Source organism: Hydra viridissima, unplaced genomic scaffold (genome assembly GCF_058129835.1).
Source record: "Hydra viridissima isolate aposymbiotic clone 2 unplaced genomic scaffold, HvirCarnegie_v1 scaffold_11, whole genome shotgun sequence".
NCBI lineage: Eukaryota > Metazoa > Cnidaria > Hydrozoa > Anthoathecata > Hydridae > Hydra > Hydra viridissima.
In genome coordinates, this window is record NW_028324310.1 from 7,474,489 (window position 1) to 7,494,279 (window position 19,791).

The 19,791-nt window shown below is 30.7% G+C and overlaps 1 protein-coding gene across 8 annotated transcripts in view; it reads left to right on the forward strand.

The window, feature by feature from the left end:
• LOC145191069 (multiple epidermal growth factor-like domains protein 8) overlaps nucleotides 1–13,313 on the forward strand; it is a 30,153-nt gene extending 16,840 nt beyond the window's left edge. For 6 of the 8 annotated variants that reach the window (XM_090066518.1, XM_090066520.1, XM_090066517.1 and 3 more), the window contains 11 exons: nucleotides 318–492; nucleotides 750–913; nucleotides 1,015–1,159; nucleotides 1,422–2,108; nucleotides 2,293–2,547; nucleotides 2,654–2,885; nucleotides 3,026–3,212; nucleotides 4,287–4,442; nucleotides 4,539–4,672; nucleotides 4,787–4,901; nucleotides 12,136–13,313. In XM_090066518.1, coding sequence (XP_089922644.1) covers nucleotides 318–492; nucleotides 750–913; nucleotides 1,015–1,159; nucleotides 1,422–2,108; nucleotides 2,293–2,547; nucleotides 2,654–2,885; nucleotides 3,026–3,212; nucleotides 4,287–4,442; nucleotides 4,539–4,672; nucleotides 4,787–4,901; nucleotides 12,136–13,116 — 3,231 coding nt within the window. In that variant the 3' untranslated portion in view covers nucleotides 13,117–13,313. Of the gene's footprint in view, nucleotides 1–317; nucleotides 493–749; nucleotides 914–1,014; nucleotides 1,160–1,421; nucleotides 2,109–2,292; nucleotides 2,548–2,653; nucleotides 2,886–3,025; nucleotides 3,213–4,286; nucleotides 4,443–4,538; nucleotides 4,673–4,786; nucleotides 4,902–11,177; nucleotides 11,308–12,135 lie in introns of all 8 variants that reach the window. The other 2 variants (XR_016444907.1, XM_090066519.1) reach the window with 2 other exon arrangements.
• Nucleotides 13,314–19,791: the final 6,478 nt, after the last annotated feature.

Here is a 19,791-nt window from a genome sequence, read left to right on the forward strand (position 1 = left end):
TGATTGGTATAAGAGTGTACTCTAATGATTGATAATTTAATGAAAACAAAATGTGATAAAAAATTTAATGTGATAAATAATTTGATGTAAACAAAACAAGTCATAATGAGAATAAGAAATATTTCTATGTCATGAGAGTGGTTTTTGTCACAGTAAAACAAGAGTGCTATATATCATGTATTTGCATTAATTCACATCATTAAGGCTGATGCTCTTTTAAAATTTTTAAAAATTTGAAAATTTTATCTATTGTGCATATTTTGATATGTGACAATAAATTTCTAAAAATGAACATATGTTTTATAAATTTATTTTAGGGAAATTTTGAGAAAAATGTAAAACTGGCAGGGCACACATGTACATTGGTTGGGGATATTGTTTATATAATTGGTGGTCATGATCCAATTGATGGTTACAGTGAATTCATACGGTTAATTGAACTCAATTCCCTTACAGAACAATATCAAAAATTTACTGGACTTACTCCTTCAGGTTTTTTTTTTTTTTTTTTTTCTCTCTCTTCTTAAAGTGTTCTAACTTATATAATTAGTTCATCAAGTTTGTTAAAGACTTTGTAAAATTCACATTTTACACAAAAAGCTGCATAAATTTTATTTTAGTACTTTTTATAAGTTTAATAGGTTTTTGATAGTAGTTTGACCTCTATACACAGACTTATCAAGTTTAACTTTATTATTTCTAACATCTATGGGCTCACATTGCAATTGGTTCAGTTTATTTATTTCTAGCTCTTTATGGACATATAGCAGTTTATTACCCTGCAGAGAAAAAGATATTTGTACATGGTGGAATGGCTTTTTATAATGAAAAGTTTCAAGTATCAAATCAGGTTTATGTATTTGATCCTTTAAATGAATATTGGAACCTTATGGAGCCAAGACCTGGAAATTTGGTACCCTTTCTGTTTATCATAAATGTGTAAAATGTTTACCTTCTCTAATTGTAGTTTAAAAGTTATTTCTAAGTTAAAACCTAAACTGGTTCATATTTTAGCCTCCTTTTCTTTTTGGACATTGCGGACATATGATCAATCGCACATTACTCATCATTGGTGGTTATGATAACTTAAATGGTTTTAATAATCATATTTATAAGTGGAGACCTGAATGCAATCAATGGTTTCTTGTTAAGAAAAATGGTATTTAAATATCTTTTTACTTCACATGTTACATAAAAGGTTGATAAATTCTATTTCACATGTTATACATAACACTGAAATATACTTTAGTTTGTTTAGTAGTTTTATTTTTACTGAATGTTCTGAGTATTAAATAAAATACAAATATAAATTAACAGCAAGAGTTGCTTATAGTTAATTATTTCATCTTCCCTCTGTAATGCGTCAAAATATAATATAAATTTTAAAGCTTGTTTATTCATCAATGATTTATTTTGTTTAGCAACTTACTTTCAGAAGAGTAGAAAGACAAATGTGATGTTTGCTTTATCAGCTGCTTTTAACAATTCTATTTTCTTATATGGTGGTTTTAATTATAATGTTAATGGTAAGTTAACAGTCTTCACTCCACCTAGAGACATTTGTCAGCGTCATAGAACAAAATTAGACTGTTTGTTTGAAATGGGATGTAGTTGGTGTAGTTCTAAAGTTCCTTTCTGTTTTGATTTAAACACTCTATCTTGTGGTGAAGATATTTCTTTTATTGTAAATGGTGTGGCTTGTTCAGTGAATGCTGCAAGAGATTGCTCAACTTATACATCTTGTGGTACTTGTTTATCAACATATCCAAAAAGTAGCAGTTGCAAATGGTGTCTAAATAGCCATTGTGTTTCAAAGTTGACATCATGTTTGTCTTATACTGAAATTAATCAATGTGGAGAGTACTCATGTGTTGCAGCTTCCTGTCTAAACTGTGGCTATAATTGCATATGGACTTACAATTTTGAGTACACATCAGAATTTATACGAACTTATGGATTAAATTACCCATACAACTGCTTTGAAAGTTCTCTTCTTAAGTCCAGTAGCCTAACAAGTACACAAGTTCAGGGTGTCAAAGATTCATCAAAACAGTGTCCAAGATATTGCATTGAGTACACAACTTGTAATGATTGTTTAAATGTGCAAGGTTTTCTCTTCTTTTTCTACATTAAAAGCAATTTCTTTTAAATCAGCAAAACAAAAACATAATAATTGACTTTTTTTTACTTAATATAGCATATTAAATTTAAGATGCATGAGAATATTATGATAGCAAAGATTTATTGAGTGAAGGTTTGTAGACTTAAACAGTATATGATTTTTTTTCTTAGTGTTAGGTGATTTTGGTGGATCAACTGGCTGTTTATGGAGTGAGAAGTTAAGTGCTTGCATTTCATATTCACTTCTTCCATTAAAGTGTTCATTTGGTTCATGTGGCCAACTTTATTCTAAAAATATGTTGAATCAGTGCCCGATTTCTTGTGAGCTACAGTATGATTGCTTGTCTTGTATAAAGCTGGCACATTGTGGTTGGTGTGCAGATGATAATAAAGGAACTGGAAGATGTTTAAAAGGTGATGTCGAAGGTAAAATTTCCTTTTAAATTACATTCATCTATTTCCTTTTTTTTTTTTTTTTTTCCTGTTTAACATATTTTTAGCTAATTATCTAAATAACTGTTTCTCCTGTAAGGTCCAGCAACTTCTATTTGTGGTCAAGCAGATTATGATAATGAGGGTTTGTTAGTTATCAACTCAAATATTTCTGCAATGAATAAGACATGGGCATTTATGGTTTGCCCACTGGAAAATGAATGTGAATTCTTGAAAGACCCTTGTCATCTTAATGAAGCATGTGTAGATAAAGAAATGGGATTTGAATGCCAGTGCAAACCAGGATATAGCAGGTTGTTGAGCAATAGCAGGTGATTAAAAGTTTTAGTTTTATAAAAATTGAACAGATTTAATAGGTGTTCTTACTAAAATTTTTATTTTTTTATTTTTCTATTAATAATTATTTATTTGTTTGTTGTTGTTTTTCATGTTATTATTATCCTTTATGAAGTTTATCTAAGTGTGTTCCGCTATGTGGAGACTGCGGAAATGGGGAATGCATATCACCAGACACATGCATATGTAACTTTGGATGGACTGGCAAGAATTGTAGCGTGCCATGTCAGTGCAATGGTCATAGCAATTGCCCTAATGAAACAGACAGAAGTATTTGTTTGGACTGTAGGAATAACACAATGGTGAGGTTTATAACATAAAAAATACTGTGATGATGATGATGATGATGATGATGATGATGATGATGATGATGATGATGATGATGATGATGATGATGATGATGATGATGATGATGATGATGATGATGATGATGATGATGATGATGATGATGATGATGATGATGATGATGATGATGATGATGATGATGATGATGATGATGATGATGATGATGATGATGATGATGATGATGATGATGATGATGATGATGATGATGATGATGATGATGATGATGATGATGATGATGATGATGATGATGATGATGATGATGATGATGATGATGATGATGATGATGATGATGATGATGATGATGATGATGATGATGATGATGATGATGATGATGATGATGATGATGATGATGATGATGATGATGATGATGATGATGATGATGATGATGATGATGATGATGATGATGATGATGATGATGATGATGATGATGATGATGATGATGATGATGATGATGATGATGATGATGATGATGATGATGATGATGATGATGATGATGATGATGATGATGATGATGATGATGATGATGATGATGATGATGATGATGATGATGATGATGATGATGATGATGATGATGATGATGATGATGATGATGATGATGATGATGATGATGATGATGATGATGATGATGATGATGATGATGATGATGATGATGATGATGATGATGATGATGATGATGATGATGATGATGATGATGATGATGATGATGATGATGATGATGATGATGATGATGATGATGAATGATGATGATGATGATGAGGATGATGATGATGATGATGATGATGATAATGATGATGATGATGATGATGAGGATGATGATGATGATGATGATGATGATGATGATGATGATGATGATGATGATGATGATGATGATGAGGATGAGGATGATGATGATGATGAGGATGAGGATGAGGATGATGATGATGATGATGATGATGATGACGATGACGATGACGATGATGATGATGATTTGACATAAATTTTTTAAAGCATTTTTCAAGGAAAAAAATAATTGTTTTTGTAAATCACCAAAGGGATCTACTTGTGAAAAGTGCAAACCATTGTATGTAGGAGATCCTACTGCTGGTGGTAACTGTCAAGACTGTCGCTCTATTTGCAATTTTAATACAGATGTATGCATGACAAATGAAGAGTACGAATTTCTCAAAAATAAAAACATCGACCAGATTGTAAGTATTTGTAATTGAATTTTTATTTTTCTAAAACATAATCTAAAAAGTTTCTCTAAAACACAAAGGGTTTTGCTTTCAATTTTAAAATTTTAGCTCCTTTCACTTTCCTATGGACCAAAAAGTATCAGTGATGTAAAATGCTTTGGTTGCCAAAACAACAGTGAGGGAGACTACTGTAACTCATGTATTGATGGGTATTTTAAACTCTCTAATCAAGCATGTCAGCCGTAAGCTTTTTAACATATTTGAGATTTTTTTTTTTTAGATATTTAATCTTTTCATCTTTAAATCTGAAATTGATAGTTTAATTTTTTGTTGGTACATATTGCATTTCATCACAGATGCCAATGTAATGGTCATTCAGATATATGTGATAAAAATACTGGAGAAGATTGCCAGTGTTCTCATAATACTGAAGTCAGTCCAACTTGTAAGAAAGATTGCTTTAAAGAGCAGGTATTTTTTGATTATACTTCTTACATGTCTGTTTTATGAAAAATTGCTAACTATATTATGGCCAGATTTGATGCTGTGAAAGCTAAAAGAGGAACAATTTGTAAAGTTTTTCAGTTTATATAAAAAATAAAAGTAAAAGCTGTACAACACTGGTATCCTCTTGGGTAGAAATTACCAATGGTGTGCCACAAGATAATTGGACCACTCTTGTAGGTACTATTTATAAACGATTTGCCTGAAACTCTAAAAAATCTAACAAAGCTACAGTACTGTGAATAAGTTTTAACCCACTTATTAAAACTCGTGTTTTTTTAACATAATTTGAATAATAGCTTTTGATTATATTTTTTATATAAACTAATGTCTAACTTCAAACAATACTAAACACTATTTTAACAAACAAAAGCAATACTTATCAAAGTTTTACATAGATTTTTGTATTTAGATATCTAACATGTTTATTTTTATTGTATGCTGATCTGAATCCAATTTGTATCAGCTCGTTTGTTTTTAGTTTGCTCTTGTATTTTTTTTTATTTATTGCTATGAAGGCTTCATATTAGATGATAGTACAGTTTACAAACATATTTCATAGATACTGTGTGTTTAATATTATTTTTTGTTTTTCAACCAGAAAAACTTATTCTAATTTAAATTTTTTTTTTATTTCTTTTATATTAAAAAAACCTGTAGTGAACTAGCCCAAGACATTCAGGCTGCGACTGCGACAAATGTTTCCTCATCTTGCATTCAACGACATTTGCTAAAAGCGGGGTTAAGAGAAAGCCTTTTCTTTATTGCCTCATGGCAATAAAGAAAAAAGACTTAAATATGCAAAACAGCATAATAACTGGACGCTAGAAATGTTAAACCGTGTACTATACACAAATTAATCAAAATTTGAATTGTTCGGTAGCAGAAGACAACAGTATGTAAGAAGAAGGGTTGGAGAGGCTTATCGCCCTGATTGTCTACATCCAACAATCAAGCATGGGGGAGGTTCTGTTTTAGCTTGGTGTTGTATTTCATCATCTGGAGTAGGTGATTTAATTAGAATTGATGGCAAACTGACAGGAGAACAATATATAGAAATTTTACAACATCATGCAATACCATCTGGAATGAGACTAATTGGTAATAACTTCATTCTACAGCAAGACAATGATCCCAAACATTGTTCCTGAGTGGCCAAAAGATATTTACAGGACATGTGTGAGGAGGGAGTTCTTGAAGTAATGAACTGGCCTCCTCAAAGTCCAGATTTGAACATTATTGAACGTGCTTGGGATTATTTGGATAAAAAAAAGGCTGAATATAACCCCAAAAATGTTGAAGAACGTTTTTGAATATTAAAAAGAGAGTCCATAAAATTTCATTACAAATTTATATGAATCAATTCTCAGGAGATTCTGTGATCAATGCAAAAGGCGGACATAAGAAGTATTAATTGCTTTTTGTTCTAGTATCATGTTTTATTAAATTATTTCTAGATATTTTTGTTTGTAATATATGTCTATAAACCAGATTTTTTTTTACTTCATAAGTCTTTTTTTTATTTCATAAGTAATATTTTTACGATAAAATCAAAAATAATTATATACTTATGGTGGGCTAAAACTTATTAACAGTACTGTATATGCTGACAACACCAAGATTATGAATGAAATGCTTTCCAGTGCATCAACTCTTTATTTGCAATCAGATCTCGATTCAGCTTTTAAGTGGACTCAAGATTGGCTTGTGAAATTTAATATTTCAAAATTTACGGTCATGCACTTTGGCCAAAATAACAAAAAATCACCCATTTATATTAATGAACAAAAGTTAAACATAACAGAATCTGAAAATGATCTTGGAGTAATCTTCTCAAGCAATCTGAAATAGAAAAATCATGTAATAAAATGTGTAGGCAAAGCCAACCAAATGTTGGGTCAGATTAGAAAATGCTTCGTTTGCTTAGATATTAGACTACTGAGAATACTTTGTTTCTTTTGTACGACCACTGTTAGAGTTTGCAGTACAAGTTTGGTCACCTATTCGAAAGGGAGAAATTGAGTTATTAGAGAGAGTCCAACATCATACAACTCGATTAATACCATTCTTAAAAAAATCAACTATGAGTATCATCTAAAAGCTCTTGACTTGACTACCTTGACAAAAAGGAGGCAACAAGGAGATATGGTTCAACTTTATAAATTCTTCAACGGTTTTAACAATTTGGAAACAATAAAAAAAAATTAGTATTAAAAAAACTCAAAGAAGAGGTCACAGCTTTAAATACGTCAAAGAAATCACTAAGCAAGCATGCCGTGAAAACTTTCTATTTAATAGATCGGCCAATTTATGGAATGCTTGCCAAGCGATTCCATAAATTGGCCGATCTTTAATTGGCCTTGGTTAAAGCACAATCACTCAACAGTTTTAAAGCAGGTCTTGTTTGCTGGATGAGCAACAATTAAGTAAATCGGCTGTCATAGTGTGTTGATACCACACTCACTGGCTCACACCAGTTACAGCATTTACTAATACTTATACTAAACTCTGTTAACTTGGCTTAAAAAATATGGTTTTTTAAAGCATGTTTGACATGTAATAGGGGAAACCCATGGGAAATGGAACACTAAAGTGGTTCCTTATTTATTAAATTTTTATGATGCAAAATACAGAATAATTAGAAACTAAATTTAGACAGGAAATGAGCGTTATGAAATAGCCTCTGCTGCTTAGCTAACATCATAGATTGCTTTCCTGATTTTCTCATTACTCATTAAAAGATTTTAAGATTTTCAACTGGCTATTGTAAGTATCTTTTTTTATCTTGTTATTTTTTTAAAATATAATTTGAAGTGGGTTTATTAAATGTTCTTTAAATCTAGTTATTATATCTACCAATCATCTAGTTATTAAATTTAACCCTTTCATGCAAACCATGTTATCTAAGGTTGAATATAAATAAAACCGGAATTTTTATCAACTTTAGTCAGAATAGGTCTTATTCTAAACTAGATTTAGACCTAGTTCTTTCATAAGATATTTTTTATATGGTTTTCATAAAAAGATTTTGCTTTTCCAGTTTCAAAAATTGATTATACCACACATTAATCCTATTAATATTGTCTATACATTTTAAAAATAATTTAGACTTCTATCAGTAATAAAATAGATTAAGCCCTATTAATCCCCTGTATTTACTTAAAAATTCTGCCTACTTATCTTGTACTTAAAGTGTGATTATTAATTTAATTATAACAGTGGTATTAAAATGATTTTTGTTAGATAGTTGTGGATTGACATTGTGTTGTTTTGATGGTTAGTTTCCACACTCCTAATATTAAAATAAAAAACTGATATTGCTAATCATATTAACCTTTTATGTATTAGTTATTTTATTATTAATACACCTATGTTATTTTATCTTTACAGATGGTCAAAAAGTATATATGAAAGACAAGTAGATGTAAAATGAGGAACAGACATTATGCAAGAAGTCATTTAAGCAGTTTTTATTGGAGATATTTGGCTGTTAAAAACCATTAATAATTTCTCATCAAAAACAACTTCACATCAGTATGTGAAAAAGATCAAAGAGAAGAATATTTAAAATTGATAAAAAAGGAAAAGTTTGAATGAAAGACTTAAAGAGATGAAAAGTAAATTTTATAGATTAGCTGTGAAAAATTTCCACACAATGGCTTTTATGTTATTGGAAAAAAAAAAATCTCTTATCGGTAGCAAAGAAACCAAGATAGTAGGTGAAGATTGGATGCTGTATTTTCTGGAAAAACATTCAGTCTAAAGCATTCACATGTCCGAAGTTACATCTGGAGCTAGGGCTAAATATTTAAAACAATCAAGCATTAGCATATTTTTTAATCTGCTAATGGAAATTGAATACAAGCTCACACCAGGGTGCGTTTTTAATCGTGAAAAAATTAGTGTTTCTGTGAACCCAAAAAACATCCAAGAAAAATGTTGTTCTCCTTATTCTTGAAGGAACTTCAATACATAAAAAACCTTGAAGTGATGAGAGAAAATGGAATGATCTTGCTGAATTTCCCGCCACATGCCTCTGATCAGCTGCAGCCCTTAGATGAAATGAATAAATGTTTGCTATGAACATGAAACTAGAACATGAAAACCCATGAAAATTCATTACTATGTTTAACATAGCATCTCTTTTGGTTCTGCTTTTGCCAATACTGCAGCAATAAGTAATCCCACTAAAAGATTTTAATCAATTAAAATATGACAATTAAACATTTAGTATTTAGTGATGCTATTTTTTTAATCATTTGATATTGAGTTATTTATGCTAAGTTCAGGAAATTTATGATCTGTCGATGTAATAACTTTTCAAGCACAAATAAAATTTTAAATGTGCCATCTTGGCCTACTTATTTAGATGTATCAGTAAAAAATTAACTTATACAAACTCCAGAAAAGATGAAAAACAAAAGCCAAAAAACAAAAAATCTGCACAGCCCAAAGACGATAAGAACAAAACTAAGAAAGCCACTGTAGAAAGTAGATGCTGTTTAAAGCGAGCTCTATTAGGTACATCTTCCTCTGCTGACAATGGTGACATGAGTGTCTGTGGTGAAAAGAGTGTCTTTATTGCAAAGAACTTTACTCAAACTTAATAAAGAACTGGATTGCATTTAGTAGTTGCCACAAATGGATGCATAATTCTAGTGATGGAGTTAATAATGCCAAATGCACTGTTTTCTTGTGTTTAATTTAAATTTTCAATGGTGCAGCCTACACACATGTTAACAAGAAAAAGAAAAAAAACGTTATAAAAACAGTTCAAGCTTTGAAAACTGATTTGATGTCTTTAATAACTCTTTCTTTACTAAAGACATATACATCTGGAAGTTATAAAAACCTTATAAAAGCAATTGAAGCTTTTAAAGCTTATTCAAGTCAAAAATGTCAAAACTTTTATCCAAAATCTTATAAAAACAGTCAAAGTTTTTATCCAACCTTCAGCTGTTTTTATAAGATTTTTATGACCTCTGAAAAAAGTAGTGGCGTGTTCTGTCTCAGGTTCTCCTATATTTAGTTTTTGTTTGAATTACTTCCAAACTTCTAGATGTTAAAAATACTTTGATACTAACTGATAATTGACAAAGATTAATCTTTGTAAATTAGCCATTATGACATCACATAATTAGTCTCTAATTTATTTGTCAACTAAAATAAAAATTTCTAATAAATAAAAGTATACTATCAGTAACAATAATAAAGCTAAGTTTTACCATTTTAGTTAAGCAGCTGAAAAACTTAAATAATATATGTTTAGAAATTTTTGAGCAATTTTACCAAAAAAGTGGTAAATTTCTAACTCAATAAGTAATGAGCTAAGAACAGTTAACAAAAAATTTTAAGAAAAGTTTTGTTTGCTTAGAAACAATAAAATGTAAAATGAGAAAATTATATTATTTTGAGAATTTTTTTTTTTTGATCTCTGCAACTCAATGTTTATAAAAACAAAATTATCTTTAGGAATTTAAAATCCCCTCAATATATATATATATATATATATATATATATATATATATATATATATATATATATATATATATATATATATATATATATATACACACACACACACACACACACACACACATAAAGATACTTCTTTGTATAGGAAAGACCGGGGCTAGTTGGTTACAGTGGTAAGTTGAGCCACTGCGTTTAACTTTGGAACTTTCCACCAGAAATTTCTAAAATTCACATGGAACCTTCCCACTTAACTAATTCATCTTTCAGTGTTGTATCAGAGCTATATGTGAATGCACATAGAAGTTATAGCGATTTTTGTATTTTTTTACTAATTTTGTAACTTTTGTAATTAAATTACTTTTTCAATTTTAAAAAGCATTAGTATTAGCTTACAGGTAAACTCGAATAGATGTAGGTGTTGTATGGTTCACTCTAACCAGGCACATTTTGTGTTTCTCAATATTTTGCATTTTATTGGGCATTTATAAGCCATTTTGTGAGCAAAAAGCTTTTGGGGTTAGTTGGCGCAGTGATTGTGGGGCTAGTTGGCAACATGTGCCAACTTACAACTTTTTGGATTAGCTGTAAATTCATTTAAGTTATATAACACTACAGACCTACACACATGAGAAATTATAAAAGAACTGTAGACAGGTTTATAAGTTCTAAAAATGTTACAAAAAATGCTGTTGATGCTATTTTTATAGAAGAAAAATCTATTTGATCAACTTAAGGGCAATAAAGGTTTATGTCAAAAAATATTTTTAGATAAAAGTTATCAAGAGTTTTCATAAAAAGATGCGTTTGAAATAGATGCTTGATGTTGCTAAACTTGTCTCTTTTTATATGGTGTGCCAACTTACCCTGATGGTATAGGCAACAACCCCCCCTGGCCAGGGTAAGTTGGCACATTTTTTTCTTTTTTGGAGGCCTTTTTTGGGCCAACAATTATTTATTTTTAATGTTTGAAACTTGAACATGCTTGCCAAATTCATATTCCTTTGAAGTGCAATTTGATATCAGAAATGCATAGAGCTCAAAAATTAAAACTGTAGCTAACTAGCCCCGGTCTCCCCTATTTTATATCTTCAATTTTTGATATCTCTAGATAGACTTAATTTTATCAGGCCTCTTGAAGTTGTCTGTTTGATAAAAGTAATGTAGATAGGTATACTTCCAAATATTTAGGTCTAAGTTTTTCTTTTTTCAAATCTTCCAGTCTGTTTAGACATAATCTAATGAGAAGATTAACATGATTGATATCAGGAAAACTAAAAAGTGTGTATTTTTTTGTGTTGTTGTATTGTGTTGTCCTGTTTTGTATTGTACTGCATTAATTTATTACTGCTGCTGCTGCTGGAAATTTAGTCTTTTGTTTGTAATCATTTCTATAGTCTATAAAACAATATTTTTTGGTGTCTTGAAAGTTGATAAGAAATGTTTTTTAACTTCATTTGCTTTAAAATTAATGTAATTAGAGTAATTAGAGTTCGCAAAAAGTTTTTAAATTTAAATAATAGTTAAAATACCTTTTACTTGAGCGATTTTTTCAGAAATTGTTTTTTTTTAACAAGCTCTTTGATAAAATGAACTTAATTTTAAGTTCATTTTGTTAAAATAAATTGCTCATTCATCAATCAAAAGTTCATTGTAAACAAAATTTTTAATTTTAATCATTTATAAAAAGGTTGCCACGTGTAAAAAAAAGTATTTCGTTGTTTTTTAGTGCACACATTGTAAACACAGTTTCAGTGGAGACCCAGTGAATGGAAAGCAGTGTTACGAAAAGATTTCAACTGTCCTTGACCCAGTATTAAGAACTCTAGCATCTGAAAAGTCTTCATTTTTTATGGCTTCACCTAGCTACACAAATGTTAACATGCGGTTAGTAATTGATGTCATATATGGGGAACTGGATGTGTATCTGACCGATTCGGATCAGTACTTTGTTATTTCTGAAAATGCTACGACTCAAAGTCAGAATTTTTCAATTATTTTTGGTTCCGAAAAGCGAGGAAGACGATCCAACGAATATATAACATTGCCAGAATTAGTAATATCCTCAGATAAATTTGCCACATTTTGCGAGTATTCTGGAAGTATTTTGCTTGTTAAGAACCTAAGAAAGCGTTTAGTAATAATCATTAAATATCCCATTCATGATTTAAGTACAAAATTTTTTTATCTAGGATTATCTACCATTAAAAAACCTGCTTCGGCCTTTTTTATATATTACAGGCAAGATCTACCTCGATTACACTTAATACTATTTTTCCTCGTTTTAATTGTGTGTTTGCTTATTGTCATGTGCTTTTTTATATTGGCATGGAAAGCTCGACAATTATATTTGCAAGGCATCGTTGTGGGAGAGCAGCATTTGGCTTTAAAGACAATGGCTAACAGGCCTATTGGATCTTACAAACTTTTGCTTTGTGACAACGATGAACTAATAAGTAAGCGAAAAGTTGAAAAAAGTTCGCTTTGCAATAAGGTTACTCCGCTAGCTACTCAGGATACTGAAGATAGTTTAGCATCAGTTATAACAGTAATGGTGCAGTTTCCATCTAATGAATTGGCTGAATGCTGTTTTTGCTTGGGTAGTGGTTTAACTTTAGCTCACAATCAACAGCTATTACAAATAAAAACGTCGTTGACCGGCCCGCAAGGCCGTATTGTTAATACTCGAATATTATCCACAGTTGCTTGAATAACGTTTGTTGATGTTAAGTAATTTTTCACGTTTTTCAACAATAATGACTGACATTTTTCTCAATGATGTGACATTTTTCTTAGTGGCATCTTTTATAGCAAAAAAATTATTATGCTTCTGTTGTAAATTATTTTTTATGTTTTTAGATGTATATTGTCATGAAAAGCATTTTAAAATAAATTTTTGTAAGGAAACATCTATTTATTTAAAACTCATAACATAATAATTCTTTTTTACTTTTATAATACTTTGTTATGACTTATTAGCTTTATTTTCTTCTGTTTGAGTAGTAGTCAGTTTTTCATTCTAGTGTTTTTTTCTTCTGTGTTTCGTGGTATCAAATTTTCGTGAAATTTCTTTTTTTTTTGTTTTGCAAAGTTTTAGATAAAAATCGGAGGATTACTGATTTTTAGAAGAACAAGTTTGTACAGGTTCTAGAAAACCTGGAAAATCACTTTTAAATATTAAAAGTTAGGAAGAAAAAAAAACAACATTTTAAAATATTATTAATTCATTATTATGTTAAACACTTACGGGATATTTCTATTAGGCCTCATTATTTTCAAATAATCATATTATTACAGGGTGACAAGAATTAACGGAGACTTTTTTCAATAGAAAAAGGCATCAGTGAAAGAAAGTTTTGTACATTGAGAAATTCCTCACAGAAGTTATTTTAGATTGTAAGCAGAGCTTCAAACGTTTTCAGAAATTAAGGGCCGTAGGCCGAAGCCATTCTTCACCTATTTTATCCACAACAATGGCTTTAAGGGCTCCAAATTTTTATGGAGTTTAGAACGACAGTTTTTCTCTGAAATTGACCAGATTGAATAACCGAGGGAGCTAAGATTAAGTGAAGATTGAGGCCATTCTTGAAAGGTGATGAAGAAAGGTTGGTACGACACCAGTCTTGTGTAACTCAGGCTCTGTAAGCAGGAACAGAATCCTCCTGAAAGATCCAGTGGTTATCATCAAAGTCCTTTTGAGCCCAAGGAAGGATCCGCTTTTTTAAAAGCTTTTCTTAATTAAATTTAATCCCTTGATCAATAAAAGCGAGAGGAGTTTTCCCAGTGGCACAAATTCCAGCCCAAATCATGAGTAAGGATGTATTTGGATGGCGTCCATCTTCTGGGGGCACTTGAGACCAGACCCTATCGTTTTGAGGAATGTAGGCTTTCTGAATTGTAAAAAGTTATTCATCTGAAAAAAGTAGTCGTTCCCATTTACAATTTTTTTATAATTTTCGGTAAGCGAGACGAACGGACGAAGGGTTTTCGACCTCTTCCTGGTCTGTCACCTTCATGACCTAACTCCTTGTATCGCTGAATTAATTTCAATACAGTTTCCTCGGCAACCTTCAAGGTTCTAGCGATATCATATTTACGCTCGCCTGCCTCATGAAGTAAAATCATAAAATGTCTATGTTTTGACATAATCCTAACTAATGATAAGCTCTGAAAAACAAAAAAACAACTTTAATGACTTTAATAACAACATAACTTCTTAACATATATATCATATATATACATATATAGATATATATGTTAAGAAGTTATGTTGTTAGTGTATACTAATAGACAGAAGAGTTCGAAAAAAACAAACCTATATAAAATACCTCAGGGATTTAATCTGTTGAAAATCAAATTATCTTTTTTGTGGTTTATCAGTAATAAATATCAAAGATATAATCTTCCAGTATTGCAATCTAATTAATGTTCCAAGTCTTTTCAATAGTGTTTAAATCTTGCAGAAAATAATGTACATTTGGGTGACAATTTTTTAATTTTTTTTTTCAAAAATTACGACTACGTTTAAAGCTGTTCTTCGTCTCATTACGATTCTCAAAAGGTCTGAGAAAGTTGTTTTTGACCACTTAAAGTGCTATATGTAAAAATTGATTTTTATGATATTGGTCACTTTTTCTATTTTTTTTTTTTTTAACTTTTTGTTAACATTAAGCTCTACTATTCTTTGTTATGAACTAATAGAATGAATATTTCCTGCACATTTATGACTTTAGAAAACTAATTAAGTATTGCATTTACAGATTAGGATGGCAAAAGCAAAAAAAATAAAAACCAATTCTTTATATAACTTAAATACAAATGTCAGAAGACCATTGTATCTCCTTAAATCACCAATTTCTGAATTACCACCTTATCAGCTCCCAATGGAACAGTTTTAAGACATTACCAATATCTTATTAGCTCTAGGTCAAATTGATTTAAAAGCTTAAAAACAAACTTTGCATGTGCAACTGGCAAAAGTTTTGATATCGTATGCAAAGAAAACCCTACATGTCAGTGAGAAAATGAAAACTTTTGTCTCCTCTGAAAAATAGTAAACCTCTGGAAAATCTGCGGATTTGGCAACTATTTAATTTCTGAATCAAAAATTCTTGAAAAATTTGTTAAACTTCACAAAAAGTGGCAGCTTATGGTAAAACAAGAAAAACTAACTTGGAAGATAGATGTCAGAGAACAAAAAATTATAGAGTTTCAAGTACAGACATATAACATTGTTTTGTAATATATGTAGATCTGTATAATAATATTTTATACTAAGATTTAATATGTAGAGTATATTAATATATAACTATAAGTAACTTTTTTTAGGGTATAATGGAAGGTCTTTTTGATATTGGAAAAGCAAAGATAGAAGAACTAATCCGTCAGAGTATCAATATGCCTAGAAACAAAGAAAGTATAATGGAAGATCTTTCATTCATTGAAGATCAGAGGAATGAAAAAGTTCAGTTCATTAGTCACATTAGAGATAAGGAATAAGAAGCAAGAGTTGAAAGAAGAATGGAGAGATATGTAATGTATGAAAAATACAGGAAGAAAATGTTGACAGATGGCTCTTTTGAACCCATGATGGAAATTGAAGAAGATATTGCTGAATGCCTTGAAGTCAATAAGTGTCTTTCAGCTGATTATGGTCTGGAAGTGGAACAAAATTGCAATAAAGGAAGGATATGTTTAGAATCTGGTATTTATTTGCTTTATTAAATTTTTTATGTCCTTATCAAGACTTTGTAAAAAAATTTCTTTTTAGTTTATATTTTATCTTATGATTCTAAAGATGTGAGTTTGAAGCAGAAAGAAGACAATTCCAATGAAATCCAAATATCTAAAATGAATAAAGAAAAACAAACACATGCAACTACCATAATTGATCATAATATTGTTACCAGAGATGGTCTTATAGCGGCAATAACACCTTTAAGTGTAAGAAAAGGGATAAGTTACAGAGATCAAACTATGTTTATTGCTTGTGTAATGAACTACTTAGGTGTTGAAACGAAAGATTTAAAATTAAATAGAGAGACTGTGAGGCAGAAACGCTTTGAAACTGTAGCACACAAAGGTATTGAAATACAAGAAATTTATAGAGATGAATTAAGAGGTAAAAAACTTGTTCTCCATTTTGATGATAAAGTAGTTAGCATTATTGAAGAAAAACTGAAGCAGAAAATTAACCGTGATCGAATTGCTGTTTCTGTTACAAGCCCAGAATTTAGACAGATGATCTTCTTCTTGGAGTTGTACAAAGTAAGACTGAAAAAACACTTGACCAGGTTTTAGTTATACAAAATCTATTGGAGTATTTTGAAGTAACCGACCAGGTTTTTGCAGTTTGTACTGACACTACTACTACAAATACAGGCAGATTGGAAGGAACAATCATGATTTTAACAAGAACTTTGAAGAAACCACTGCTTTGGTTAATGTGTTGACATCATATTTACAAACTGCACATTACTCATGTGCACAAAGCAATAACTGGGGCTAAAAGTAAAGGCCCAAATAATACACTTAATTCCAACTTTAGGAAGCAATGGGAGGAATTTTTGCCATTAATTTCTGCTCCTGATGCTAAATATAAATTTAAAAGTTTTCTGAGGATTTACTCACTTTTGGTTCAGGCATATACAATTTATATTTTGAAGCAAAGAGTTTTATAGAGTTTTCTCTGAATAACACAATTTTTCCAAGGGATGGTTACAAGCATCTTGTAGAATATCTTGCTTTTTATTTTAACATCAACTCTGATAAGTTAAAAGATTTTAAAATTTATCAGCCCGGTGCCTGTCATGCAGCTCGTTTTATGGCAGATTCCATATATCACTTGGTACTTGAAATTTCATCACCAGTAATTAATTATCTACATGAACAACAAAAAGAAAATGTTTCGAAGATGTGCTTCATAATCGCAATTTTCCATGCACCCATGTTTTTGAAGTCTAGTCTTGCTGAGCATTCTGTTTTAAATGATTTTAGAGCTTTTAAAAATTCACAAATTATACAGAAAGTATGGAACTTAAAAGCAGGTACTGCACTGTTGAAGAGTATGCAAGCTCATTCTTGGTACTTGTCTCCTAAAGCAGTTGTTATGGTTTTAGCTGATTCCCGTCTTGATCTTCTAACTAAATCAGCCATTTTAGAAACTTTATTTTCATATAAAGTACCTGAAATAGAACTTATATATTTAGAAAAGCCAACAGTTGTTTTTCTTAATAATAACACTCAATTAAAAGAGTTGATTACAGAGGAAAGCTGGTTTATTTTTATCAAACAGCTTTTCGCATAGTGGTATTTCAATTTAAAAAAAAAGTTAAAAAGTTGAAAAAAAATTATCACCCGTCAAAATGTACGTTGATCTGAAACAGCTAAGTTTTAAGTTTTGTTAAGTTTTCAGATTAAATAAATAAAGCATTAAAAGATATTTTTTAAATTAAAAATTAACGCGGTTTAAACGAATTTGAATCTTATCAAATTAATAATTTTGATCATTAAGGATTGTAAATCAGGTTCTAAACCAAGAGTTCTGCCATCTTAAAAGGGTGGGGCTCTTAGCTAAGAACATGTGACGAATCCACAGATAGGCCAATTTGTTGTGGTAAAAACGTAGCCATGTGGTATACTTCTGATTGATTCAAGCATTTAACACTAGCAATATCCTAGTTTTTTTTTTAAATATGTGCATTTTGTATTCAAAATGTACATTAAGGTTTAGAAATAACCAAACGTGGCATCCGATGATAAATCAAATTTCATTAGATACCTTATCTTAGTTATATACAAATATCAATTGGTTTTTACCCTAACCTAAAACTTACTGGAATCCTGAATAAGCTGGAATTATTGCAAATAAACGGAATTCGCGAAAGAAAATTGAAATGCAAAGTTTTTCAATTTTTAAATTGATAGAGATAAGTTAGTTGAGTTTATTTTATATTATTTAGAGGTTTACAATTCTCTACAAACTATGAAACAAATATGAACAATTATGTTCATTATATTTGTTGAGTTGAAATAAGAATATAGGAGGTGTGTTAAAAAAAAAACCCGGAATTTTTAATTTTCGTGGGTTTAGAAAGCCTGATTGTCAGCATCTTTGTGTGTGTGTGTGTGTGTGTGTGTGTGTGTGTGTGTGTGTGTGTGTGTGTGTGTGTTGGTATACATTATCCTAAAGTATGATAAAATTCTCAGCTATATTCATTGTTTACTTTGTCTGTGGAATTCGCTAAGGTTCGACGTGTTTTTATGAGCTTGGCGATTTTTGCTTGTTTAAAAAATGGAAGAATTAAAGAGTCAAAGGATTTGTGTTAAAGTTTGCATAAAAAGTGAAATAAAAGTGTAACGAAGTGTGTGAAATGTTACAAAAGGCTTATGGTGAGTCTGCTATGAAAAAAACAAGTGTTTACGGATATAAGCATTTCCAAGATGGCCGCGAAGACATTGAAGATGACGAAGACTCCGCCCAGTAGGCATTGGACGTCCTTAGACGTCCAATTCCTACTGGGCAGTCGGCCCAGTACGTCAATAATCAATGAAAATGTGGAAAAAGTGGAAAAAATGGATATGAATGATCGCCGAATCACAATAAGAGAAGTTGCTGATGAAGTTGGCATATTAATTTGCTCATGCCATAACAAATGTTTTGGGCATAAAACGAGTGGCAGCAAAATTCATTCCAAAACTGCTGAATTTCAACGAAAAAAACAATCGCATGAACATCGCTCAGGAGCTGCTAAATGACGTCAACGACAATCCAAGTTTGTTTCAAAGGGTTGTAACTGGTGATGAAAAATGGGTGTACGGTTATGACGTGAAACCAAAGCACAATTGTCGCAATGGAAGCACCCTAAATCACCAAGACCGAAAAAAGCACGTCAGGTTCAATCAAATGTCAAATTTTTGCTTACTTTTTTCTTCGATTATAATGACGTAATTCATCATGAGTTCTTACTACAAGGTCGTTGGGTTAATAAGGAGTAATACCTTGAAGTTATTCGACGTTTACGTGAAGAAATCCGAAAAAAACGCCCCAATTTATGGCAAAACAATTCATGGCTTTTGCACCACGATAATACACCTGATCATTCGTCGTTGCTTGTTCGTAATTTTTTGGCCAAAAACAACACCGTAGTCATGCCCCAGTCTCCGTATTCATCAGATATGGCTCCGTGCGACTTTTTCTTATTCCCAAAAATGAAGAAAACTTTAAAAGGCTGTCGTTTCACAAGCATAGATGACATTAATTGCGCATCGCTGAATGAACTAAAGGCTATCCCAAAGATCGAGTTTGAGAAGTGCTTCAAGGATTGGCAGAAGCGCTGGCACAAGTGCATAGTTTCAAATGGGGACTACTTTGAAGGAGAAAACA